Here is a 23,723-nt window from a genome sequence, read left to right as displayed (position 1 = left end):
AAAGACTCTTCAGAAATGATCCTGCCTTAGTTACTCTCAATGTTCTAAGCTGCTCCATGTTAATTCCAGTACTGGGAAGCCAAGTCACTTTAACAGTGCACTGGATGTGGCAACTGTGAGTTCTGTCCCAGACAGCTATGTGCTTTTGGAGAGTGCTTCATTTCTTTTGTCCTTAATTTTTCAGGTTTGTACCATGGGGAAAATAATTTCTATTCTGCCTCTTTCCAAGGACATTGTTAGAATGAATAGTAAGCTCTGCAAGAACAAATCATCAATGAGAGCAAGGAAGAAAGAATCAAACACACTGATTTGTTTAGAAATACTGTTCTGATTAAACTTTTAATTCTACCCCTGCAATGAAGAATATGTAAGAGCACTGGGGAATTACATAGCACCTTTCACCTGTATGCCTAACAATGAGCATCTTTGTTTTGCAAATGGGGAAGATGGCTACTAAAGACTGGGGGATGAGATCCCACAGAGGCTATTGGAAATGTCCCCAAGGAAAAGCAAGCAAAGGAGCCAGATCAGGGTATGCTAATTATCAAACAAACCTCTCTGTTTTCTTTATAAATAATCAACCAACTGGGGGGGTTGTTTAGGTACAGAAATCAATACACAATGACCTATAATAAGGACAGTATCAGAGTCTATAAACTAATGGAATAAAGGTTCAGAGATAGGAATAGGGTTTCTTTATTTCCCTAAGTCCCCAGGTAAAACCCTGCTTTATTTGGCCCTTTGAAGACAGTATAAGTCTGTAAGACGTTAAACAATCATTTTTGCATTGCAGCTTTCCTGAGCTTTACCCTTCCACTGCTTTCTCATAGTTCCTGACATTGTCTTTTATGAACTGATTTCTATGAGTGCTGATACACTCTATTTATTAAATAAGTTATTGATTCCTTCCCGGCTTTGAATCATAGTTAGCAGCTGTTCTGCCTAAACTCTTGGCAGAAGATGATGGACTGGATAGGCCTACTGGCTTTGGAGTAAGCAACAGTCCTACTTTTAGGAAAGGTGCATTTCTATATGAATATAAGGCAAGGCTTGTCAAACACAATACCATGTGGATGATCTATACGTTTTCAGGATAAACACCAAAAAGAGAGTGTTTTGGAGGGAAAGAAGAAGGGGAAAAATCTTCTCATCTGAACATATATGATTTTATCATGAAACCCAGTGCGTAGAGTCTTCTAGGCTGGTTCTTGCCATTGGAGTTTGAAAAACAGTCCCTGGCACTAATAGATTTAGTCATGTATAGTATTCTCTCAGGTGAAATGATGGCCACAATCCATTTAATTTATGCTGAAAGTCTTCTCTTGACCAGAATTACCTAGAGAATTCAAATGAACGGGTTTTTCATTGCTTTAAGTAGTTGGACTATGCACATTCACAGCTCCACTGGAGACTGAACACCGAATTGTTTGTGGCAGGCAACTCTTTTTTACTCAAAAAGGTTTCAGAGAATACTTTAGCAAACCTAATGCCTCTAGGATTTCAACAACTTGATATCAGTAAGGTGCCTCTAACCCACTGATCTCTGTAAGAGTTGGAACTTCTATTGTTAGCAGCTGTGCACTATGGCACTGACTGAGAAATGAAAATCATCAATACTCTTAGATATTATCATTATCATAGAGAAGAAGCAGCATTACTGTCCATACTTATTGATTCAGGAACTAGAACTAAAAGAAAGGCGTATTATAAATAAACTGGGAAATGGTTGTAAACTATCTTAATGGCTGTAATACTATTGAAACTAAACAAAAAAAAGAAAGAAAGAAAAAAAGATAAAGAATTAATATATTACTATTGGATTTTTCACTATTTGTACACTAATTCCTGTTGTGAAAGAAAATCTTTAGTGCTAATCCTTAAGCTAATTTCAAATATGAAATTTTGTCTTTGTTAACAGTATTGTAATTAAACCTGAAAATCATCCTTAAACCCCTTAACAAAACCAATGGTCCATAACTTGAGCTTATAGTTTTTCTTTCATCATAAGAGTAATTCATGAAGGTTAAAATAAAGCTAGGTAGCATAGAAAAGAATAAAAGTTATTGGAGAATTTTCCCACACTCTGGCATTAAAAGTCTTTAAAACTCTAATCATTATGTTAAATAAAATGGTAATCTGATCTGATCTCTATTAGCTGTGGTGCTTTCAGGAACACCACACATCTATGACACAGAACAGGTTTTACATTGTTCAATTCTCAATTCACAGACCTTGATCACAGTGTTGAATCTCCCTCTTAAATTTTAGGTACCTGATATAGGAAAAGGTGTTCACAGCTCAGCAAACATTTAGACTGCTATTTAGGAAAAAGATATGATTGAACAAAAAAATTCAGATTTTTTTAAAATCTTAATTTTCACAACACAGCAGCAGAATTTTGTGTAAATATGTTGCACATATGTATACTTATAAATGCACATGTGCACAAGCAGCAAACTTGTCTGATTCCCCTCAACAAAACAAAGACCTATAGATATGATTAATGGTCTTTCTAGGGGAGTTAAAGACTCCAAGGGAGTCTTTTGAGTTCCCCTTTACCTGACAAGAGGAATAAAAAGAGCCTCTGGAAAGATAGATATGTACATTTAGGCTTTCACTGAGGAGAGGAGAGGAAATGAAGAAAGAAGTAGAGGAAGACTGGCTTGAATTAATTGCTACCAGATTGATGAGTTCAGCTAGTAAATTAAATAACTTATAAGTTCTGAAACATCTATCTGCACAGCAAGTATTTGATGGGATGCTTTCAAATTAAGAAGTTTCAATCTGCCATGGTGACTTATTTTGAAGATCAGAATGGTTCCCAACACTGAACTCTGTAAACTTCATTGGAGATGGAGGGTCCTGGGGATGAAAAAAAAAATTCACAAGTGAGCTGAACTAGTGTAAATAGTCACATGGTAACATCCATTGACATTAATATGCAACTGTTAAAATTATGTTGTTGAAGAGTATGAGTCAGCATTGAAAAACGTTAAGTGAAAAAAGCAGGATGTAAAATTATATATACAATGTTATTTTAACCCAGAATTTTTATCTGGAACAAAAGACAGATGAAATACACTAAGCTGTTGAAAGTGGTATTCATGAGTAATTTATTTTCATTTTCTCTAATATTTTCCACATTTTCTCTAGTACATATACATAATTTGATAATGTAAAAATATTTATTTTTGAAATTTTCAAGAAATAACATAAGCTTTGAAATTGCACAATCTGAAGTTTGAATTCTAATTTTGCCATTTACTATCTCTATAATTCTGGACAAATTAATTTCTTCATCTGTAAAACAAGCATAACAAAATCTACCAAAAACATTGTCTGGCATATAGTAGGTACTCAAGTTATTATTAGTATAAGCCCTCTGGAAAACAATTTGGCCACATATATTAACAGTCTTAAAGTTCACACCAGTAATTTTGCTTCTAGGATCCTATCATACCACCACAATATTGTAAAATAGTTAGCCTCCAATTAAAATTAATAAATTAATTTAAAACATAAAAATGTATAACCAACACAAAAAAAGAAAATGATTATAAATGAAGGAAAAAAATTATGTTCAAAGATATTATTGGCAACCTTACTCATAATAGTGAAAATTGGAATAAAATCTTAAGGTTGGACAGCAGAGAATTGGTTAAATAAACAAAAGTACCTTAATATAATGGAAAATTACTTGCAGCATTAGTGAAAAAAGCAGAATTCAAAACTGAACACAACATGGTCTCAATGTTTAAAAAAATATATTCATAGAAAATATTGGACAGCATACAACAAAATGTGAACATAGTTATCTTTAGGAGGTGGGATTATATGTGATTTAAACTTTCTTCATAGTTTTTTCTCCTTTCTCTTATGTTTAATATACTTTCAAAACTATTTGTCACACACACACACACACACACACACACACATATATATTTTCTGTACCACATGGCTTGCAGGATCTTAGTTTCCCTACTAGGGATTGAACCTGTGCCCACTGCAGTGAAAGCACCTACTCCTAACCACTGAAATGCCAGGGAATCCCTTAATATATTGTTTATATTATAAAAACAAATTATGCTCATCATAGAATAACTGGAAAATGTAGAAAGGCATAAAGAAAAAAATGACCTATAATTTCAGAAACTGTTTTCTACACCCCCTCCTTCTCATTCATTTATTTGACATATATTTATTGAATACTTACCATGTGCCAGGCATTATGCTAGAGGCTGGCACTAAAATGTGAACAAGACACAGTGACTGCCCTCAAGGAACTTATAATTTAGAGACAAAAAAGTAAGTAGGCTATTATAGAATGGGATAAAAGGGCTCTCATAAAGTAATTATCTCTCTCTCTTTAGTTGCTCAGTCACGTCCAGCTCTTTGTGACCCCATGGACTGTAGCCTGCCAGGCTCCTCTGTCCACGGAATTCTCCCAAAAGGGACATCAGTCAGTGATAAACCCATGTAAATGATGTGGAAGCTGAAACCTAGAGAATAAGTACTGTATATCCAGCTGAAGTAGACTGGAATGGAGGAGGTGGAGGTTGCTGAAGAAGCATCCCAATCATGAGAGGCAGTAGGGGCATGTTTGAGGGACTGAAGGAAGTTGAGATGTGGTTCAAGTGCAGAGTATGGGGATAAAACTGGTGGAGAGGAAGCTTCAGAGTTGAGAATCTGGAGAGATGAGCAGGGGCCGGATCATAAAAGGGCTTGTAAAACCATGTTAAGGAATTCAGACTCCGCTAAAGCCAATGAAACAGCCATTATACAGACATAAGTTTTTCATCATTCTAGTTGCAATGTGGAGAATGGACTGGAAGGGGCAAAACTGAAGTAGGAAAATCAGTTAAAAAGCTATTACAGTAATACAGGTGACAAACACATGGTCTGGAGTCATGGTATCTAACTAGAAAAAGTACATAGCTTCCAGAGTAAAGTAAAATTAATATACTTCAGTGGATAATTAGATGTGAATGGCAGATGAAGGAGAAAGAATAAAACAGGAAAGGAGTTTTGGGGTAGGTGAAGTTGAAAGGCACTTGGTTATTCAGATCTGGAACTCAGGAAAGAGTTCTGGGCTGGAGATACATATTCAGTAGTTATCACCATATATATGCCCTTTAGCCAAGAAATGGACAGATTCCCTAAGGAATGAGTAGATTTATGTGATGCACGGGAGATAACCTAGCAAAGTTTGGGAAGACACCATCTTCAGAAGATGTCTGATGGTAGGGATGGGGTGAGGGAAGAAGGGTGTAGAAAGTTGTGGAGAAGCATGAGAGAAGGATTGTTTTTAACTTTTTTTTTTTTTTATTTTTAAAGAGAATGAAAAGTTTTTATTGTTCAAAGCTCAGGTGGAGAAATTGTTCTGCCATCTAACTGCTTTGAAATACATTGAACAATTAGTCAAATTAACTTTTGTGGGTTTACAGTTCTGTGAAATTTTATACATGTGTAGAATATTGTAACCACAATCTCAGATAGAATGCAGAACTTCCTCTGATTCCTAAACCTGGCAACCACTAATCTGTTTTCTATGTATTTTTGCCTTTTTCAAAATTTCATACAAATGGAATCATACAGCACAAAGACTTCAGAAATATTTTTGTTTTTAAAATTGAAGTATAGTTGACTTCTTAGTTTCAGGTATACAACATAGCAATTTGAAATTTTTACAGATTATACATGATACAAAGGATACTATTATATTATTGACTATATTATATTATTGACTACATTCCTTGTGCTATGAACTGGGTTTTTTCACTTAGAATAATGAATTTTTAGGTTCACAAATGGTGGCTCAGAGGTAAAGAAAACTCCTACTAAGCAGGAGACATGAGTTCAATAGGTAAAGAATCTGCCTGCCAGCAGGAGACACAGGTTTGGTCCCTAGGTCGGGAAGATCTCCTGGAGAAGGAAATGGCAACCTGCTCCAGTATTCTTGCTTGGAAAATCCCATGAACAGAGGGGCCTGGCAGGCAACAATCCGTTGGGTCACAAAGAGTTGGACACGACTTAGCAACTAAACAGTAACAGCATTATTTCTGTTGTTGTTGTTCAGTTGCTAAGTCCTCTCCGACCCTCTGCAAATCCATGGACTGCAGCATACCAGGCTTCCCTGTCCTTCATTATCTCCTGGAGTTTGCCCATATTCATGTCCATTGATTCGGTGATGCTATCTAACCATCTCATCCTCTGTCACCTTCTCCTTTTGCTATCAATCTTTCCCAGCATCAGGGTCTTTTCAATGAGTCGACTCTTCACATAAGGTGGCCAAAGTAATGAAGTTTCAGCTTCAGCATCAGTCCTTCCAATGAATATTCAGGACTGATTTCCTTTAGGATGGACTGGTTGGATCTCCTTGCAGTCCAAGGGACTCTCAAGAGTCTTCTCCAGCACCACAATTCTAAAGCATCAATTCTTCAGTGCTCAACCTTCTTTATGGTTCCACTCTCTCATCTGTATGTAACTACTGGGAAAAGCATAGCTTTGGCTATCAGGACCTTTGTTGGCAAATTAATGTCTCTGCTTTTTAATATGCTGTCTAAATTTGTAACAGCTTTTCTTCCAAGGAGCAAGCATCTTTTAATTTAATAGCTGCAGTCACCATCCACAGTGATCCTGGAGCCCAAGAAAATAAAATCTGTCACTGTTTCCACTTTCTCCCCATCTATTTGCCATTAAATGATGGGACCAGATGCCATGATCTTAGTTTTTTGAACACTGAGTTTTAAGCCAGCCTTTTCACTCTCCTCTTTCATCCTCATCAAGAGGCTCCTTAGTTCCTCTTCACTTTCTGCCATTAGAGTGGTATCATCTGCATATCTGAGGTTGTTATTTCTTCCAGCAATCTTAATTCCAGATTGTGATTCATCCAGCCTGGTATTTGGATGATACATTCTGCATATGTTAAACAAGCAAGGTAACAATATACAGCCTTGTTGTACTCTTTTCCCAATTTTGAACCAGTCCATTGTTCTATGTCTGGTTCTAACTGTTGCTTCTCGACCTGCATACAGGTTTCTCAGGAAACAGGTAAGGTGGTCTGGTATTCCCATCTCTTTAAGAATTGTCCACAGTTTGTTGTGATCCACATAGTCAAACGCATTAGCATAGTTAATGAAGCAGAAGTAGATGTTTTTCTGTAACTCTCTTGCTTCTCTATGATCCAACAGATGTTGGCAATTTGATCTGTGGTTCCTTTGACTTTTCTAAACCCAGCTTGTACATATCTGGAAGTTCTCAGTTCATGTTCTGCTGAAGCTTAGCTTGAAGGATTTTGAGCATTACCTTGCAAATGTGAAATGAGCACAGTTGTGCAGTAGTGTGAACATTCTTTGGCATTGCTCTTTGGGATTGGAATGAAAACTGACCTTTTCCAGTTTTGTGGCCACTGCTGAGTTTTCCAAATTTGCTTGCATATTGAGTGCAGCACTGTAACAGTATCATCTTTTAGGATTTGAAATAGCTCATTTGGAATTCCATCACCTCCACTAGCTTTGTTCATAGGAGTGCTTCCTAAGGCCCACTTGACTTCACACTCTGGGATGTCTGGCTGTAGGTGAGTGATCACACCATCGTGGTCATCTGTATCATTAAGACCTTTTTTGGTGTAGTTCTTCTGTGTATTCTTGCCATCTTTTCTTCATCTCTTTGCTTCTGTTAGGTCCTTACTGTTTCTGTCCTTTATTATGACCATCCTTGCATAAAATATTCCCTTGATATCTTAAATTTTCTTGAAGAGTTTTCTAGTCTTTCCCATTGTATTGTTTTCTTCTATTTCTTTGCATTGTTTACTATGTTGCTGTAAGTATCAATTGTTCATTACTTTTGATTTCTGAGAAGTATACTTTGTTTACTCTTATCCATTGAAGGACATTTGTGTTGTTTTATAGGTTTGGTTTGGCATCAATAAAGCTGTTATAACCATCCATATATACTTTTTTGTGTGAACACAAGTTTTCATTTTCTAGGTGAAATATTCAGGAGTAGCATTACAGGGTCATATGGTATGTGTGTGTTTAACATTGTAAGAAATTTTATAAAGACCTGACAAACTATTTTGCAGAGTACCTGTGCTATTTTGCATTCCCACTAGAAATGAGAATTCCCACTAGTATGAGAATTCCAATTCTTCTGCATCTTTGACAGCACTTGGAATTATCACTACATTAAAAAAAAAAAAGCCCATTCAAGTATGGGTGTAAAGGAATCTCCTTGTGGTTTTAATTTGAATTTTCCTAATGGCTAGTGATACTGAGCAATTTTTCTACCCCCTGCCCCTAATGGATAGCTATCTTTTAAAAATAACTCCATTGCCATATTACCAATTTTCAAATGTGAATGACTCTTTATTTATATTTTAACAAAAACTTTTGGCATTAATTTCTTGGAATATTCACAATCAATTTTAATTTAATTAAAATATTATTGACGTACAATGTTAGCTTCAATGCACTACCTGGTGATTTGATATTTGCATATATTATGAAACTATCAGTATGATAAGTCTAGTAACCATCTATTGCCCTACAAAGTTATTACAATATTATTAAAACATTCATATTTACGGCCAGTGTTTCTTTATTGATTTTGTGTGTGGATGGTCTACCTGTTGATGTAAGTGAGTGAAGTCGCTCAGTCGTGTCCGACTCTTTGCAACCCCATGGACTGTAGCCTATCAGGCTCCTCCATCCATGGGATTTTCCAAGCAAGAGTGCTGGAGTGGATTGCCATTTCCTTCTCCAGGGGATCTTCCCAACCCAGGAATGGAACCCGGGTCTCCCGCATTGCAGGCAGACGCTTTACCATCTGAGTTGATGTAAGTGGGGTGGTAAACTTCCCTAAAATTGTTGTGTTACTGTCTCCTTTATGTTTGTTAATATTTGCTTTATGTATTTAGATGCTACTATTTTGAGTACATATATATTTATTATTGGTATATCTCATTGTTGAATCAATCCATTTATCATTATGTGATGTCCTCCTTTGTCTCTTGTTACACACGTTGTTTTAAAAGTCTGTTTTGTCTGATATAAGTACTGCTACCCCAGTTTTAAGTTTCTATTTGCATGGAATACATTTTTTCATCTCCTTAATTTTAGTCTGAAATTGAATCTCCTTTAGGCAGCATATATATGAGTCTTGTGTTTTTTTTTTTAATCCACTCAGTCACTGTATGTCTTTAGAGTAAAGCATTTAATCCATCTACATTTAAAGTCACTATTGATAGGTACATACATATTGCCATTTTGTTAACTGTTTTGGGGTTGTTTTGTAGTTCTTTTGTTGTTCTTGTTCCCTTCTTCTTTTGCTGTATTCCATATGATTTAACAACTATCTTTAATGTTTCTCTTTTTTGTGTATGTATCTATTATATGGTTTTAGTTTGTAATTACCATGAGGTTCATAGATAACACACACACTCTCTCTCCCCCCCCTCATGATTAAGTTGATGACCTTTTAAGTTAAAATAAATTATAACCATCATATATTTTTACTCCTCCCTACCCCCATTGTTATTGTTTATGACATTATATTTTACATCTTTTTGTTTTGTGTATTCCACAGCTACATTTTGTGGATATGGATGATTTTATTACTTTTGTCTTTTAACCTTCCTACTAGCTTTACAACTGGTTATTCTACTATCTTTACTGCACGTTTGCCTTTACCAATAAGATATTTTTCTTTCTAGTTGTGGCCTTTAAAAAAATTTATTTATTTATATAATTGGAGCATAATTACTTTACAATATTATGATAGTTTTATAAAATTTCTTTATTTTAATTGGAGGCTAATTACTTTAAAATATTATATTGATTTTGCCATACATTGACATGAATCAGCCATGGGTGTACATGTGTTCCCCATCCCATCCCTCAGGGTCATCCCAGTGCACCAGCCCTGAGCACCCTGTATCATGCATTGAACCTGGGCTGACGATCTGTTTTACATATGATAATATACATGTTTCAGTGCTATTCTCTCAAATTATCCCACCCTGACCTTCTCTCACAAAGTCCAAAAGTCTGTTCTTTACATCTGTGTCTCTTTTGCTGTCTCGCATATAGGGTCATCATTACCATCTTTCTAAATTCCATATATATGCATTAGTATACTGTATTGCTGTTTTTTCTTTCTGGCTTACTTCACTCTGTATAATAGGCTCCAGTTTCATCCACCTCATTAGAACTGATTCAAAGGCATTCTTTTTAATGGCTGAGTAATATTCCATTGTGTATATGTAACACAGCTTTCTTATCCATTCATCTGCTGATGGACATCTAGGTTGCTTCCATGTTCTGGCTATTGTAAACAGTGCTGTGATGAACATTGGGGTACACGTGTCTCTTTCAATTCTGGTTTCCTCAGTGTGTATGCCCAGCAGTGGGATTGCCAGGTCATATGGCAGTTCTGTTTCCAGTTTTTTAAGGAATCTCCACACTGTTCTCCATAGTGGCTGTACTAGTTTGCATTCCCACCAACAGTGTAAGAGGGTTCCCTTTGTTCCATACCCTCTCCAGCATTTATTGTTTGTAGACTTTTTGATAGCAGCCATTCTGACAGGCATGAGATGGTACCTCATTGTGGTTTTGATTTGCATTTCTCTGATAATGAGTCATGTTGAGCATTTTTTCAGGTGTCTGTTAGCCATCTGTATGTCTTCTTTGGAGAAATGTCTGTTTAGTTCTTTGGCCCATATTTTGATTGGGTTGTTTATTTTTCAGGAATTGAGCTATAGGAGTTGCTTGTATATTTTTGAGATTAATTCTTTGTCAGTTGCTTCATTTGCTATTATTTTCTCCCATTCTGAAGGCTGTCTTTTCACCTTGCTTATAGTTTCCTTCATTGTGCAAAAGCTTTTAAGTTCAATTATGTACCATTTGTTTATTTTTGCTTTTATTTCCATTACTCTGGGAGATGGGTCATAGAGAATCCTGCTGTGATTTATGTTAGAGAGTGTTTTGCCTATGTTTTCCTCTAGGAGTTTTATAGTTTCTGGTCTTATGTTTTGATCTTTAATCCGTTTTGAATTTATTTTTGTGTATGGTGTTAGAAAGTGATCTAGTTTCATTCTTTTACAAGTGGTTGACCAGTTTTCCCAGCACCACTTGTTAAAGAGATTGTCTTTTCCCTATTGTATATTCTTGCCTCCTTTGTCAAAGTTAAGGTGTCCATAGGTGCATGGATTTATCTCTGGGCTTTCTACTTTGTTCCATTGATCTATGTTTCTGTCTTTGTGCCAGTACCATACTATCTTGATGACTGTAGCTTAGTAGTATAGTCTGAATTCAGGCAGGTTGAGTCCTCCAGTTCCATTCTTCTTTCTCAGGATCACTTTGGCTATTCAAGGTTTTTTGTATTTCCATACAAATTGTGAAATTATTTGCTCTAGTTCTGTGAAAAATACCGTTGGTAGCTTGATAAGGATTGCATTGAATCTATAGATGCCTTTGGGTAGTATACTCATTTTCATTAAATTGATTCTTCTGATCCATGAACATGGTATATTTCTCCATCTATTTGTGTCATCCTTGATTTCTTTCATCAGTGTTTTATAGTTTTCTATACATAGGTGTTTTGTTTCTTTTAGGTCGATTTATTCCTAAGTATTTTATTCTTTTAGTTGCAATGGTGAATGGAATTGTTTCCTTAATTTCACTTTCTGTTCTCTCATTGTTAGTGTATAGGAATGCAAGGGATTTCTGTGTGTTGATTTTATATCCTGAAACTTTACTATATTTACTGATTAGCTCTAGTAATTTTCTGGTGGAGTCTTTAGGGTTTTCTATGTAGAGGATCATGTCATCTGCAAACAGTGAGAGTTTTACTTCTTCTTTTCCAACCTGGATTCCTTTTATTTTTCTTCTCTGATTGCTGTGGCTAAAATGTCCAAAACTATGTTGAATAGTAGTGGTGAGAATGGGCACCCTTGTCTTGTTCCTCAGTTTAGGAGAAATACTTTCATTTTTTCACCACTGAGGATAATGTTTGCTGTGGGTTTATCATATATGGCTTTTATTATGTTGAGGTATGTTCCTTTTATTCCTGCATTCTGGAGGGGTTTTATCATAAATGGATGTTGAATTTTGTCAAAGGCTTTCTCTGCATCTATTGAGATAATCTGGAGAAGGAAATGGCAACCAACTCCAGTATTCTTTCTTGGCAAGTCCCATGGACAGAGGAGCCTGGTGGGCTGCTGTCCATAAGGTCGCACAAAGTTGGACAGAACTGAAGTTACTTAGCATGCACGCATGCATTGGAGAAGGAAATGGCAACCCACTCCAGTGTTCTTGCCTGGAGAATCCCAGGGGCAGAGGAGCCCGGTGTGCTGCCGTTTATGGGGTCACACATGAGATGACTGAAGCGACTTAGCAGCAGCCACAGCATTGAGAAAATCATATGGTTTTTATCTTTCAATTTGTTAATGTGGCATATCACATTGATTGATTTGTGAATATTGAAGAATTCTTGCATCCCTGGGATAAAGCCTACTTGGTCACGATGTATGATCTTTTTAATATGTTGTTGGATTCTGTTTGCTAGAATTTTGTTAAGGATTTTTGCATCTATGTTTATCAGTGAAATTTGCCTGTAGTTTTCTTTTTTGTGGCATGTTTGTCAGATTTTGGTATTACAGTGATGGTGGCCTCATAGAATGAGTTTGGAAGTTTATCTTCCTCTGCCATTTTCTGGAAGAGTTTGAATAGGATAGGTGTTAGCTCTTCTCTAAATTTTTGGTAGAATTCAGCTGTAAAGCCTGGGCTTTTTTTTTTGTTGTTGTTGGAAGATTTCTGATTACAGTTTCGATTTCTGTGCTTGTTATGGGTCTGTTAAGATATTCTATTTCTTCCTGGTTCAGTTTTGGAAAGTTATACTTTTCTAGGAATTTGTCTATTTCTTCCAAGTTGTTCATTTTATTGGCATATAGTTGCTGATAGTAGTCTCTTATGATCCTTTGTATTTGTGTGTTGTCTGTTGTGATTTCTCTACTTTCATTTCTAATTTTGTGGATTTGATTCTTCTCCCGTGTTTTCTTGAGTCTGGCTAATGGTTTGTCTATTTTATTTATCTTCTCAAAGAACCAGCCTTTAGCTTTGTTGATTTTTGTTATGGTCTCTTTTGTTTCTTTTGCATTTATTTCTGCCCTAATTTTTATGATTTCTTTCCTTCTACTAACCCTGAGGTGCTTTGTTTCTTCTTTTTCTAGTTGCTTTAGGTGTAGAGTTAGGTTATTTATTTAATTTTTCTCTTGTTTCTTGAGGTAAGCTTGTTTTGCTATGACTCTTGCCCTTAGCACTGCTTTTACTGAATCCCACAGGTTTTGGATTGTTGTGTTTTCATTTTCATTTGTTTCTATGCATATATTCTTATTTTATTTCTTCTGTGGATTGTTGGTTATTCAGAAGAGTGTTGTTTATCCTCCATACGTTTGTATGTTTAATAGTTTTTTTTTTTCCATGTAGCTGACATCTAATCTTACCACATTGTGATCGGAAAAGATGCTTGGAATGATTTCTTTTTTTTTTAAATTTACCAAGGCGAGATTTATGGTCCACGATGTGATCTATCCTGGAGAAGCTTCCGTGTGCTCTTGAGAAAAAGGTGAAATTCATTGTTTTGGGGTGAAAGTCTTATAGATATCAATTAGGTCTAACTGGTTCATTGTATCATTTAAAGTTTGCATTTCCTTGCTAATTTTCTGTTTAGTTGATCTACTCATAGGTGTGAGTGGGAGTATTAAAGTCTCCCACTATTATTGTGGGAGACTTTCATACTTGTTAGCATTTGCCTTACATATTGCGGAATATTTTGATCATTTTTGCCATACAGCAACATGAATTGGTTATAGGAATACATGTGTCCCCTCCCTCCTTTTTTTGCTTAGAGTGCCTTTAACATTTCTTCTTAACCTGATTTGGTGGTGCTGAACTCTTTCTACTTCTGCTTGTCTGAAAAATTATTTATCACTTGTTTAAATCTGAATGAGAATTCTGAACGGTAGAGCAGTCTTGGTTGTAACTTTTTTCCTTTCATCATTTTGAATATATTGTGTCAATCCCTTTTGGACTGCAGAGTTTCTTGTGAAAAGTCAGATGATAGCTTTATGTGAGTGCCCTTGTATATAGCACATTGCTTTCCCTTGCTGCTTTTAAGATTCCTGTTTTAATTTTTTCCTTTAAATATAATGTTGTCTTGGTGTGTACTTCTTTGAATTCCTCTCATTTGGGATGCTCTGTGTTTTCTGGATCTGGTTGTCTGTTTCCTTTCCCAGGTTAGGGAAGTTTTCAAGTATTACTTCTTCAAATAATTTCTCTAACCCTTTATCTCTTCTTTCTGTGACCCATATGATGAAAATGTAGTATGCTGATGTTGTCTCAGAGGTCTCTTCAACAATCTCCCCCCCTTTTAAAGCTCTTTTTTCTTTTTTCTCTTCAGCTTGTGTGATTTCTACAATGTGTCATCCCGATTGCTGATCCATTCCGCTGTGTCATCTAATATATTGTTGACTCCTTCTAGTGTTTTTTTTTTTATTTAAGCTATTATATTCTTCAAATGTATTTGTTTCTTCTTTATATTTTCTAACTCTTTGTTGAAAATTTCACTGTGTTAACCCATTCATCTCACGAGTTTGTTGAACATCTTTCTGATGATTACTTTGAACTCTTTATCAGGTAGTTTGCTTATCTTCATTTCATTTAGCTCTTCTTCTGGGGTTTCATCTTGTTCCTTTGTTTGGAACAAATCCTTCTGTCAGTTCATTTTGCCTAATTTGCTATTTTTATTTCTATGTATTTGGTAGATTGGTTATGTTTCTTGATCTTGGAAAAGTGACCTTATATAGGAGACGTCCTATGGAGCCCAGCAGCGTGCTCCCCTCACATCACCAGTGCTATATGTTCTAGGGGTGTCTCCTATGTGGGCTGCATGTGCCCTTCTCTTGTGGCAAGGCTAAATACTGTGGGTGTGCACGTGGGTAGGACTTGATCCCAGTATAGTTAGCTATGAGGCCATGTCTTCTGCAGTGGCTGTGGGCCTACTGAAATGTGGTATAGTTTTCCCACAATAGTTGGCTCTGTGCCCTGGGTGGGGGGGGGAGGGGGGTTTGGAGCTGCTGCCAGCCTACTGGTAGGTGGAGTTAGAAATCCCTGTGATTGTTTGTGTGGCTTGAGGGGACTTGATGCTGGTGCCAACCTGTTATTGGGTGAGGCTGAGTCCCCAGTGCAAACAGGCTCGTAGGAGGATTCCAAAATGATGCTTCCCAGTGCTGGTGTTATCAGAAGAAGGTACGCCAAATGGCTGCCACCACTGTCTCCATTCCCCAGGGTGAGTAGCAGTTGCCCTCTGTCTCTCCAGGAGTCTCTCCAAGATCAACAAGTGGGTCTGACCCAGGCTTCTTTCAAACTACTGCTTCTACCCTGGGACTTCAGGTATATGGGATTTCTTGTGTGCCTTTTAAGAGCAAAGTCTGTTTCCTATAGCTTTCCAGCTCTTTCACCCTAATTCCTGGTAGTTTTCAATGTTAGATGTTCTGTGAGCTCATCTTGCCAGTGTAGGATCCCCAGGCTGGGGAGACTGATTTGGGAATCAGTTCCCTTGCTCCTTGGGGAGAATTTCTATGATTGTTATATTTCTTCCATTTGTGGGTCACTCACCTGAAGGTGTAGGTCCTGGCTATACTGCCTCTGCCCCTCCCACCTGTCTCATTGTGGTTCCTTGTTTATGTCTTTAGTTTTGGGAAAATTTGCTCCTAGTCTTCAGGTCATTCTCAGAGATAGCTACTCTATAAGTAGTTGTAATTTTGCTGTGTCCATCAGAGGAGATGCGATCAGGGTGTTCCTACTCTGTCATTTTGGCCACCCCATTAAGCATTTTTTCTTATGCTTATTTCCACTTTTGGTGAAATATCCATTCAAACCTTTTGCTCATTATTTTATTGTGTTTGCTTTCTTACTTTTGAGATTTTAGAGCATTTAACATAATCTAGATACAAGTCCTTTATCAGACATGTGTTTTGCAAATATTTTCTCTCAGTCAGTGGCCTGTCTTTTTATTCTCTTAACAATGATTTTCTCAGAGAATACATTTTTAATTTTGTTGAAGTCCAACTTGTAATTTTTTTCTTTCAGGTATAATACTTTTGATGTCATATCTAAGAACTATTTGCTTAACTCAAAGTAATAAAGATTTTCTCCTAAATTTTCTTCTGAGATTTTTACAGTTTTGCATTTAAGTGTATGATCATTTTGAATTAAATTTTGTACATGTTGTGAGCTGTAGTTGTAGCTATGTCCAATTATTCTATCACTGTTTGTTGAAGACTGTATGTTCTCCACTGAATTACCATTGTATCTTTGTGTAAAAATCAGTTGAGCATCTTTATGGGTCTGTCTATGTAGTTTATTTTTTATTCTGTTCCATTGGTTCATAGGTCTGTTCCTTTGGTTAATATCACACTATCTTGACTACTATAGCATTATAGTATGTCTTAAAATTGAAAGTTTGAGTCCTTCAATTTTGTGTTTTTTTCAGAATTGTTTTGACTATTCTAGTTTCCTTACTTTTACATATAAATTTTAGTGTCAGCTTGTCTATTTATACAAAAAACTTTAACTAAAATTAAAATCTGAATTAGGATTATATTAAATGTCTATCAATTTTGGAAGTATTGATATCTTAATTACACAGAATCTTCTGATCCATAAGCATAGTATATATCTCTGTTTATTTAGGTCTTCCATGGCTTTTTCATCAATGTTTTATAAGTTTCAGCATATAGATATTATGTATGATTTGTTAAATATATATCTAGTTATTTACTTTTTTTGAAGTTATTGTGAATGGTATTGTGTTTTTGATTTTGGTTTCCCAATTGTGCAATGCTAGTATATAGGAACATAATAGATGTTTGTCCATTGATCTTATGTGCTGTGAACTTGATAAACTTACTCATTAGTTCTAGGAGTTTTTGTAGATTATATAGACAATCATGACATCTGCAAATAGAGATAATTTTACTTCTTCTTTTCCAATTAGAGTGACTTTTATTTCCTTTCTTAGCCCTATTTCATGTGTTAGGTGGAGAAGGCAATGGCAACCCACTCCAGTATTCTTGCCTGGAAAATCCCATGGACGGAAGAGCCTTGTAGGCTGCAGTCCATGAGGTCGCTAAGAGTCAGACATGACTGAAAGACTTCACTTTTAGTTTTCACTTTCATGCATTGGAGAAGGAAATGGCAACCCACTCTAGTATTCTTGCCTGGAGAATCCCAGGGACAGAGGAGCCTAGTGGGCTGCCATCTATGGGGTCACACAGAGTCGGACACGACTGAAGCGATTTAGCATCATGATGTGTGGAATGACAGTGATAAGAGAGACTATATGAAGTTGTGGTTAACAAAGCAAAGAACTACTCGTAAACAGTGAAAACTTATCAGATCAGTTTAAGTTCAAGGTCACAAATGTGTAGTCTCAGCTGTGTTATTTCTAATCAGTTGCAGTGAGTATTTATAACCAGTTGTATTATTTTTGTAGTAGTTCTCAGCAGCCTGAGTATAGAAATGGAGAAACCAGATGGCTGGATTGGATCTGGAGTTTGGATTTTTGCTGGCTAAAGCAATGAATTTAGGGAGAAAAGACTATTGCCGAGAGAGAGGTTGAAGTGTTAAGGCTTGACAGAGAAGGAAGTAACCCATGTAAAAAATTTGTTTTTACTTATATTTTGGTATAATTCCTTTCAGTGTTTCCCTACATATATAGATATATTTTAATAGTTAAAAATCTTAAATTAAAATTAAAAATACTATTCTATAATGTTTTCAAGGTCTATCCCATGTTGTAGCATGCATTTCTTTGGTTGCCAAATGGCATTCCATTGTACAGATATGCCGCATTTTGTTTATCTATTCATCAGTAGATGGATATTAGTGTTGTTTCCATTTTGGGGGCATTATGAATAGTGCTACTGGGAGCATTCATGCAGGAGTTTTTGTTTGGGCATATGATTTTCATTTTTCTTGGTTATATACAAAGAAGTAGAATTGCTGGGGCGTATGGTAATTTTAGACATGAACAATGGACATGAACTTGGGCAAACTCTGGGAGATGGTGAGGGACAGAGAGGCCTGGCATGCTGTGGTCCATGGGGTCACAAAGAGTTGGACATGACTTGGTAACTGAATAACAACAATGGTAATTTTATGTTTAACATACTAAAGGACTTCCAAACTGTTTTCCAAAGTGACTGCACCATTCTGTACTGCCACCAGAAGTGTATGAAGGTTCCAATTTCTCCGAATCCTCACCAACACTTGTTATTATCTGTCTTCTGGATTATAGCCATCCTCTGTTGTTGTTTAGTCACTAAGTCTTTAGCAACCTCATGGACTGTGGCCCACCAGCCTTCTCTGTCCATGGGATTTCCCAGGCAAGAATACTGGACTAGGTTGCCATTTCCTTCTCCAGGGGAGCTTCCTGTCCCAGAAGTTGAATCTGTATCTCCTGCATTGGCAAGCGGGTTTTTTACCACTGAGCCACCAGGAAATTCCATGGATGGAGGAACCTGGTTGGGTATGGTCCATGGATGTGCAAAAGAGTCAGATATGACTTAGCGACTGAACAACAATGACAATAGCCATTTTAGTGGTTATTAAATAGTATCTTGTTGTTTTGACTTGCATTCCTTAATAGGTAATGATGTTAAGCATCTTTTCATGTGCTTATTGGTCACTTGTATGTGGAGAAATGTCTATTCAAATCCCTTGCTCATTAAAATATGTATCATCTTTTTACCATAGAATTGTAAGAGCAGCTCTTTATATTGATGTATTGTGCATACAAATCTCCTATCAAATATTTGATTTACACATGCTTTCTTCCAAAAGATCACATATTGTATGATTCCAGATTAGGCAAATCTATAGAGCTAGAAAGTAGATTAGTGGTTTCCTATAGGTGGGAGTGGAGGCATGGGGAATAACTAGTAATGAGTATGGGGTTTCTTTTGTAGGCAATGAAAATGGTCTAAAATTGATTGTGGTAATGGTTATATGACTGTGAATATCCAAAAAATCACTGAATTGTAAATTGTTGTGGTCAAATTACATGGTATGTGAACTATATCTCAGTAAACTTTTCAGAATTAAACTGCACTCATACAGCTTTTTCACATAATCTTATGAATTATTCTTCAAAATAATTACTTTTAACAGTATATAATAGTTCATCATAATTATTTGGTAATTTATTTCATTATTGCTATATTGTTAGATATTTAATTTTGTTTCCAATTTTCTGGTATTATAATAAATTGATGATGAATAGTCATGCAGATCTCTGATGACTTCATTAAAATTAAAATACATTTCTAAAATGTAGTTATCAGATAAAATTACATGAAATATTTAAGGTTTTTATATAGGTTATATATTTTTCCCTCAAAAATTTATCTGTGAATTTAACCTTACATCATCAGCACCTTTTCTTGCCAACATAATAAAAATTGGCTTCTTTAGTAGACAAAAATTAATATCTAGGGTTATTTTAATTTGCATTTTTTTCTACTGAAGTTGAGTAATTTTCATTTTTTTTTAACTTTTATTTTGTTGATTATTCTCAACCTTTGTGGAATTTCCAACTGTTGTGTTGTTCCTTCTTTTACTGATTTGTAAGATCTTTGTAAATTGAGGATGCTAAATTGTGTGTGTTACAAAAAAATTTGTGTGTTACATATTTTGCAAATGTTTCTCCAAATTTGACTTTTCATTTCAAAGAAAATATAATCGAGAATCAGTGTTTTTGTGTAAAAAGTTATGGCAATAATTTTTTTTTATAAATAAAAATTTGAGAAAAAATGAAAAAAAATGCTAGCCTTTGTTAATTGTAAGTTGTAAATAGAGAGGTATTCACTTTATCCTTTATTTTTTAATTTTGAAAACTTTCAAAAGAAAAACAAGAAAAACATGTATAAAATATCTAATAAGTTAGAAATACATAACTTATTCAACCATTCTCCTATTGATAGACATTCAAGTTGTTTTCCATTTGGAGCTTTCACAAACATCACTGTAGTGATTATGTATAATTCTTAATATGTTGATAAACTTTGAAATGATTGTACCATTCTGCCTTCTCGTGTTCCCAAACAATTTTCTATTATTATTAGAACATATGTTGTTCCCACAAAATTGATCAGTTAATTTATTTGAACAGGGTGCAATGGGAAAAGCATTGCTTAAAGGCAATTTTGCTTACCTAGAGAATCATAAAATTGTATTTTATGGCTTCATATTTACCCAAGATATTATGAAAAAGGCATGGTCATATAAATTTTGAAAAAAACTTATTCCACTTTTGGGGATTCACAAAACTCCTTAGCATATTATCAGTCTTGAAAAGTACTGCACTAAAAACAAAGTTCCATGATCTGCATATAAGAAAATAAGTTCAATCAAGTAACTTCAGGGGGCTACTACAATCCCCTCTTGGAGAGTGACAACACTTATTTGCATAATTCCTATGGTAAAGCTAACTCTCTAATATGGATGAAGGGTTTCCTAAATTTATTTCACCAAATAACCTTTCCCTGTTAACATCTATTAATATGTCAAAGAATACCCACAGTAAAATGCTAAAATAAGAAAATTAGGGAGATAAACACCATGGAAAACTGAAATCTAAGTACTATTACCACATAAGTGTCAAACATTTCATTAGGACTTTGGATAAGAAGACAGATTTAATTCTTTCCTCTTTTAAACCTTTAATTATAAGTGAAGGTGCACAGTAAATATAGCAAATCAGGTTTTTAAATGTAGTACTATATTAGAAAGGGCATAATCTGAAGTCAGACAGACCTCAGTTGCAATGTTAGGTTATTTACATAGTAGCTAGATAGGTGGTTTAACTTCTTTGGACTTCAGGTTTCTCATTAAAATGGGGATAGTAACATTCACCTCGAAGAGCTGATGTGAGCATTAAATGAGATAACATATGTCAAGTACACAGCAAAGTGACTGGCATATAGAAAATCTTATATAGCATCTATACTGGTTCACAGTAGGGTTCTGTAAGGTAAAGAATTGAAGGCCTGAGAGCCAACAGATTGATGGCCTCTGAATAACTGCCAGATTTTTCATGGGAATAGAACTGGAGGCTTATCAGATCAGTTCAAACTCCATGGTATTTTTTTACTAAAACCTTTCCTTTGATACTAAATTACATTGAGTTTATTTAGCTGTGAATGTTGCAAAGGGAAAGCTGTTTAGTTTTTCATTAGGTCAAAGAGAATCCCATGTGTAAGGCTGCCTACCACTGATGAACAAATTAATAGCATTTTGAGAGAGTGGGAGCGTAGGGATTGTGCTCTTTGCTTGTTTATGGGTAAGAGTAGGTTTTTAACTGACATAATGGAGTCAGGCAAAAAAAAAAAAAACACAAAAAACTATGTGTAATCTTTTTCATTTCAGAGACCTGAAATGCAGCAGGAAAAGAAGGCAAAAACCCAAACGAGATGTTTGACTGTTTCTGAGTACCTGGGGTCTTTTAGGCAAAGTTAATAATGTGAGTTTGCAGGGAGTAAGGGCATCTTTTTCAGTACACTACACAGGGAACTTATGTTTAGAACTTCTGCTTATGTTAATAATAAAAGATAGACTAATTTAACATCTTGTTTGCCTGGTGAGAACTTACTCCTTTTCTAGTTCAGCTCCCCAGACTGCTTCTTAGCAGTCCAGGTATTTCTCTATGTGCCTCCCTCAGAACACTGACCTGTTTGAGAGATGCAGGAGATGTAAAAGCTGCTATGTTTCTGTTTCCACGGCAAGAGATGATGATCCTTCTGGATAATCTGTAAGGTTGAAAAGTGAAGGTAAACAAATGTCCTTTCTCTTGCATGGCTGGGTATTCATTCATTGGCATACTTCCTTCTCAGGCAATCCCTGGGGGCAGCAGACATCTACAAATATCTAAAGACTGGTGTGCTATCTACTGAAGCACTTGCAACCAGTCCAAGCATTCACATTTAAAGAGTAGTCAGCCTGCTGTACTATGTACTAAGATTATTTTATTTGTCAGCATTATCTGATCTATAATAGTGGCTTGTATTTGACTTAACTAGCTATGATGACAGCTTAACATCATTTGGCTTTAATGGAATATTTGGGCTTCCCTGGTGGCTCAGACAGTAAAGTGTCTGTCTGCAATGCAGAATACCTGGGTTCGATCCCTGGGTTGCGAAGATCCCCTGGAGAAGGAAATGACAGCCCACTCCAGTATTCTTGCCTGGAAAATCCCAAGGACCGCAGAGCCTGGTAGGCTATGGTCCATGAGGTCGCAAAGAGACACGACTGAGCGACTTCACTTTCACTAACAAAATTACTCTGTTTTGTTATTCCACTGGACATAATTGAGATAGCTGTTATAGCACTTTAGGTGTTGGTGTGTTTTTAAAAAGGAATGATATATCTCGAAAATAAGAGGCTTTGGAATCAACAAGCAACATCATTTACAGGAGAGATTTCTTGTTTCCAATCCCCAGCCTATTGAGGAGCAAGTTCAGTTCAGTCGCTCAGTTGTGTCTGACTCTTTGCCACCCCATGGACTGCAGCACGCCAGGCTTCCCTGTCCATCACCAACTCCCAGAGCTTGCTCAAACTCATGTCCATCGAGTTGGTGATGCCATCCAACCATTTCATTCTCTGTTGTCCCCTTCTCCTACTACCCTCAATCTTTCCCAGCATCAGGGTCTTTTCCAAGGAGTCAGTTTTTCGTGTCAGGTGGCCAAAGTATTGGAGCTTCTCTCCAGCATCACCTACTTCCAATGAATATTCAGGACTGATTTCCTTTAGGATTGACTGGTTGGATTTTCTTGCAGTCCAAGGGACTCTCAAGAGTCTTCTCCAACACCACTGTTCAAAAGCAGCAACTCTTCAGCACTCAGCTTTCTTTATAGTCCAACTCTCACATCCATACATGACTACTGGAAGAACTATAGCTTTGATAAATGGAACTTTGTCAGCAAAGTAATGTCTCTGCTTTTTAATATGCTGTCTAGGTTGGTCATAGCTTTACTTCAGAGGAGCAAGCATCTTTAAATTTCATGGCTGCAGTCACCATCTGCAGTGATTTTTGAGCCCAAGAAAATAGTCAGTCACTGTTTCCATTGTTTCCCCATCTATTTGACATGAAGTTATGAGACCGGATGCCATGATCTTGGTTTTCTGAATGTTGAGTTTTAAGCCAACTTTTTCACTCTCCTCTTTCATTTTCATCAAGATCTCTTTAGTTCCTCTTTGTTTTCTTCCATACGGGTGGTATCATCTGCATATCTGAGGTTATTGATATTTCTCCTGGCAATCTTGATTCCAACTTGTGCTTCATCCAGCCCAGCATTTCTCATGATGTACTCTGCATATAAGTTAAATAAGCAAGGTGACAATATACAGCCCTGACGTACTCCTTTCCCAATTTGGAACCAGTCTGTTGTTCCCTGTCCAGTTCTAACTGTTGCTTCTTCACCTGCAGACAGATGTCTCAGGAGGCAGGTATGGTGGTCTGGTATCACCATCTCTTTAAGAATTTTACACAGTTCGTTGTGATCCACACAGTCAAAGGCTTTGACATAGTCAATAAAGCAGAAGTAGACGTTTTTCTGGAATTCTCTTGCTTTTTCTATGATCCAACTGATGTTGGCAATTTGATCTCTG

General features: G+C 36.2%; 1 protein-coding gene across 1 annotated transcript in view; it reads right to left on the bottom strand.

Annotated features, from left to right (window-relative positions):
* Window positions 1-320: 320 nt before the first annotated feature.
* The window catches only part of ZDHHC15 (zinc finger DHHC-type palmitoyltransferase 15), a 108,020-nt gene continuing 84,617 nt past the window's right edge, over window positions 321-23,723 (bottom strand). Inside the window, exons 11-12 of the mRNA XM_040265655.1 lie at window positions 21,787-21,865; window positions 321-2,862 (exon numbers count right to left, since the gene is read on the bottom strand). Coding sequence (XP_040121589.1) covers window positions 21,819-21,865 — 47 coding nt within the window. The 3' untranslated portion in view covers window positions 321-2,862; window positions 21,787-21,818. The remainder of the gene's footprint in view (window positions 2,863-21,786; window positions 21,866-23,723) is intronic.

The sequence above is a fragment of the Oryx dammah genome, unplaced genomic scaffold (assembly GCF_014754425.2).
Source record: "Oryx dammah isolate SB20612 unplaced genomic scaffold, SCBI_Odam_1.1 HiC_scaffold_23, whole genome shotgun sequence".
Classification (NCBI taxonomy): domain Eukaryota; kingdom Metazoa; phylum Chordata; class Mammalia; order Artiodactyla; family Bovidae; genus Oryx; species Oryx dammah.
This window is presented reverse-complemented; position numbering and strand designations above follow the sequence as displayed.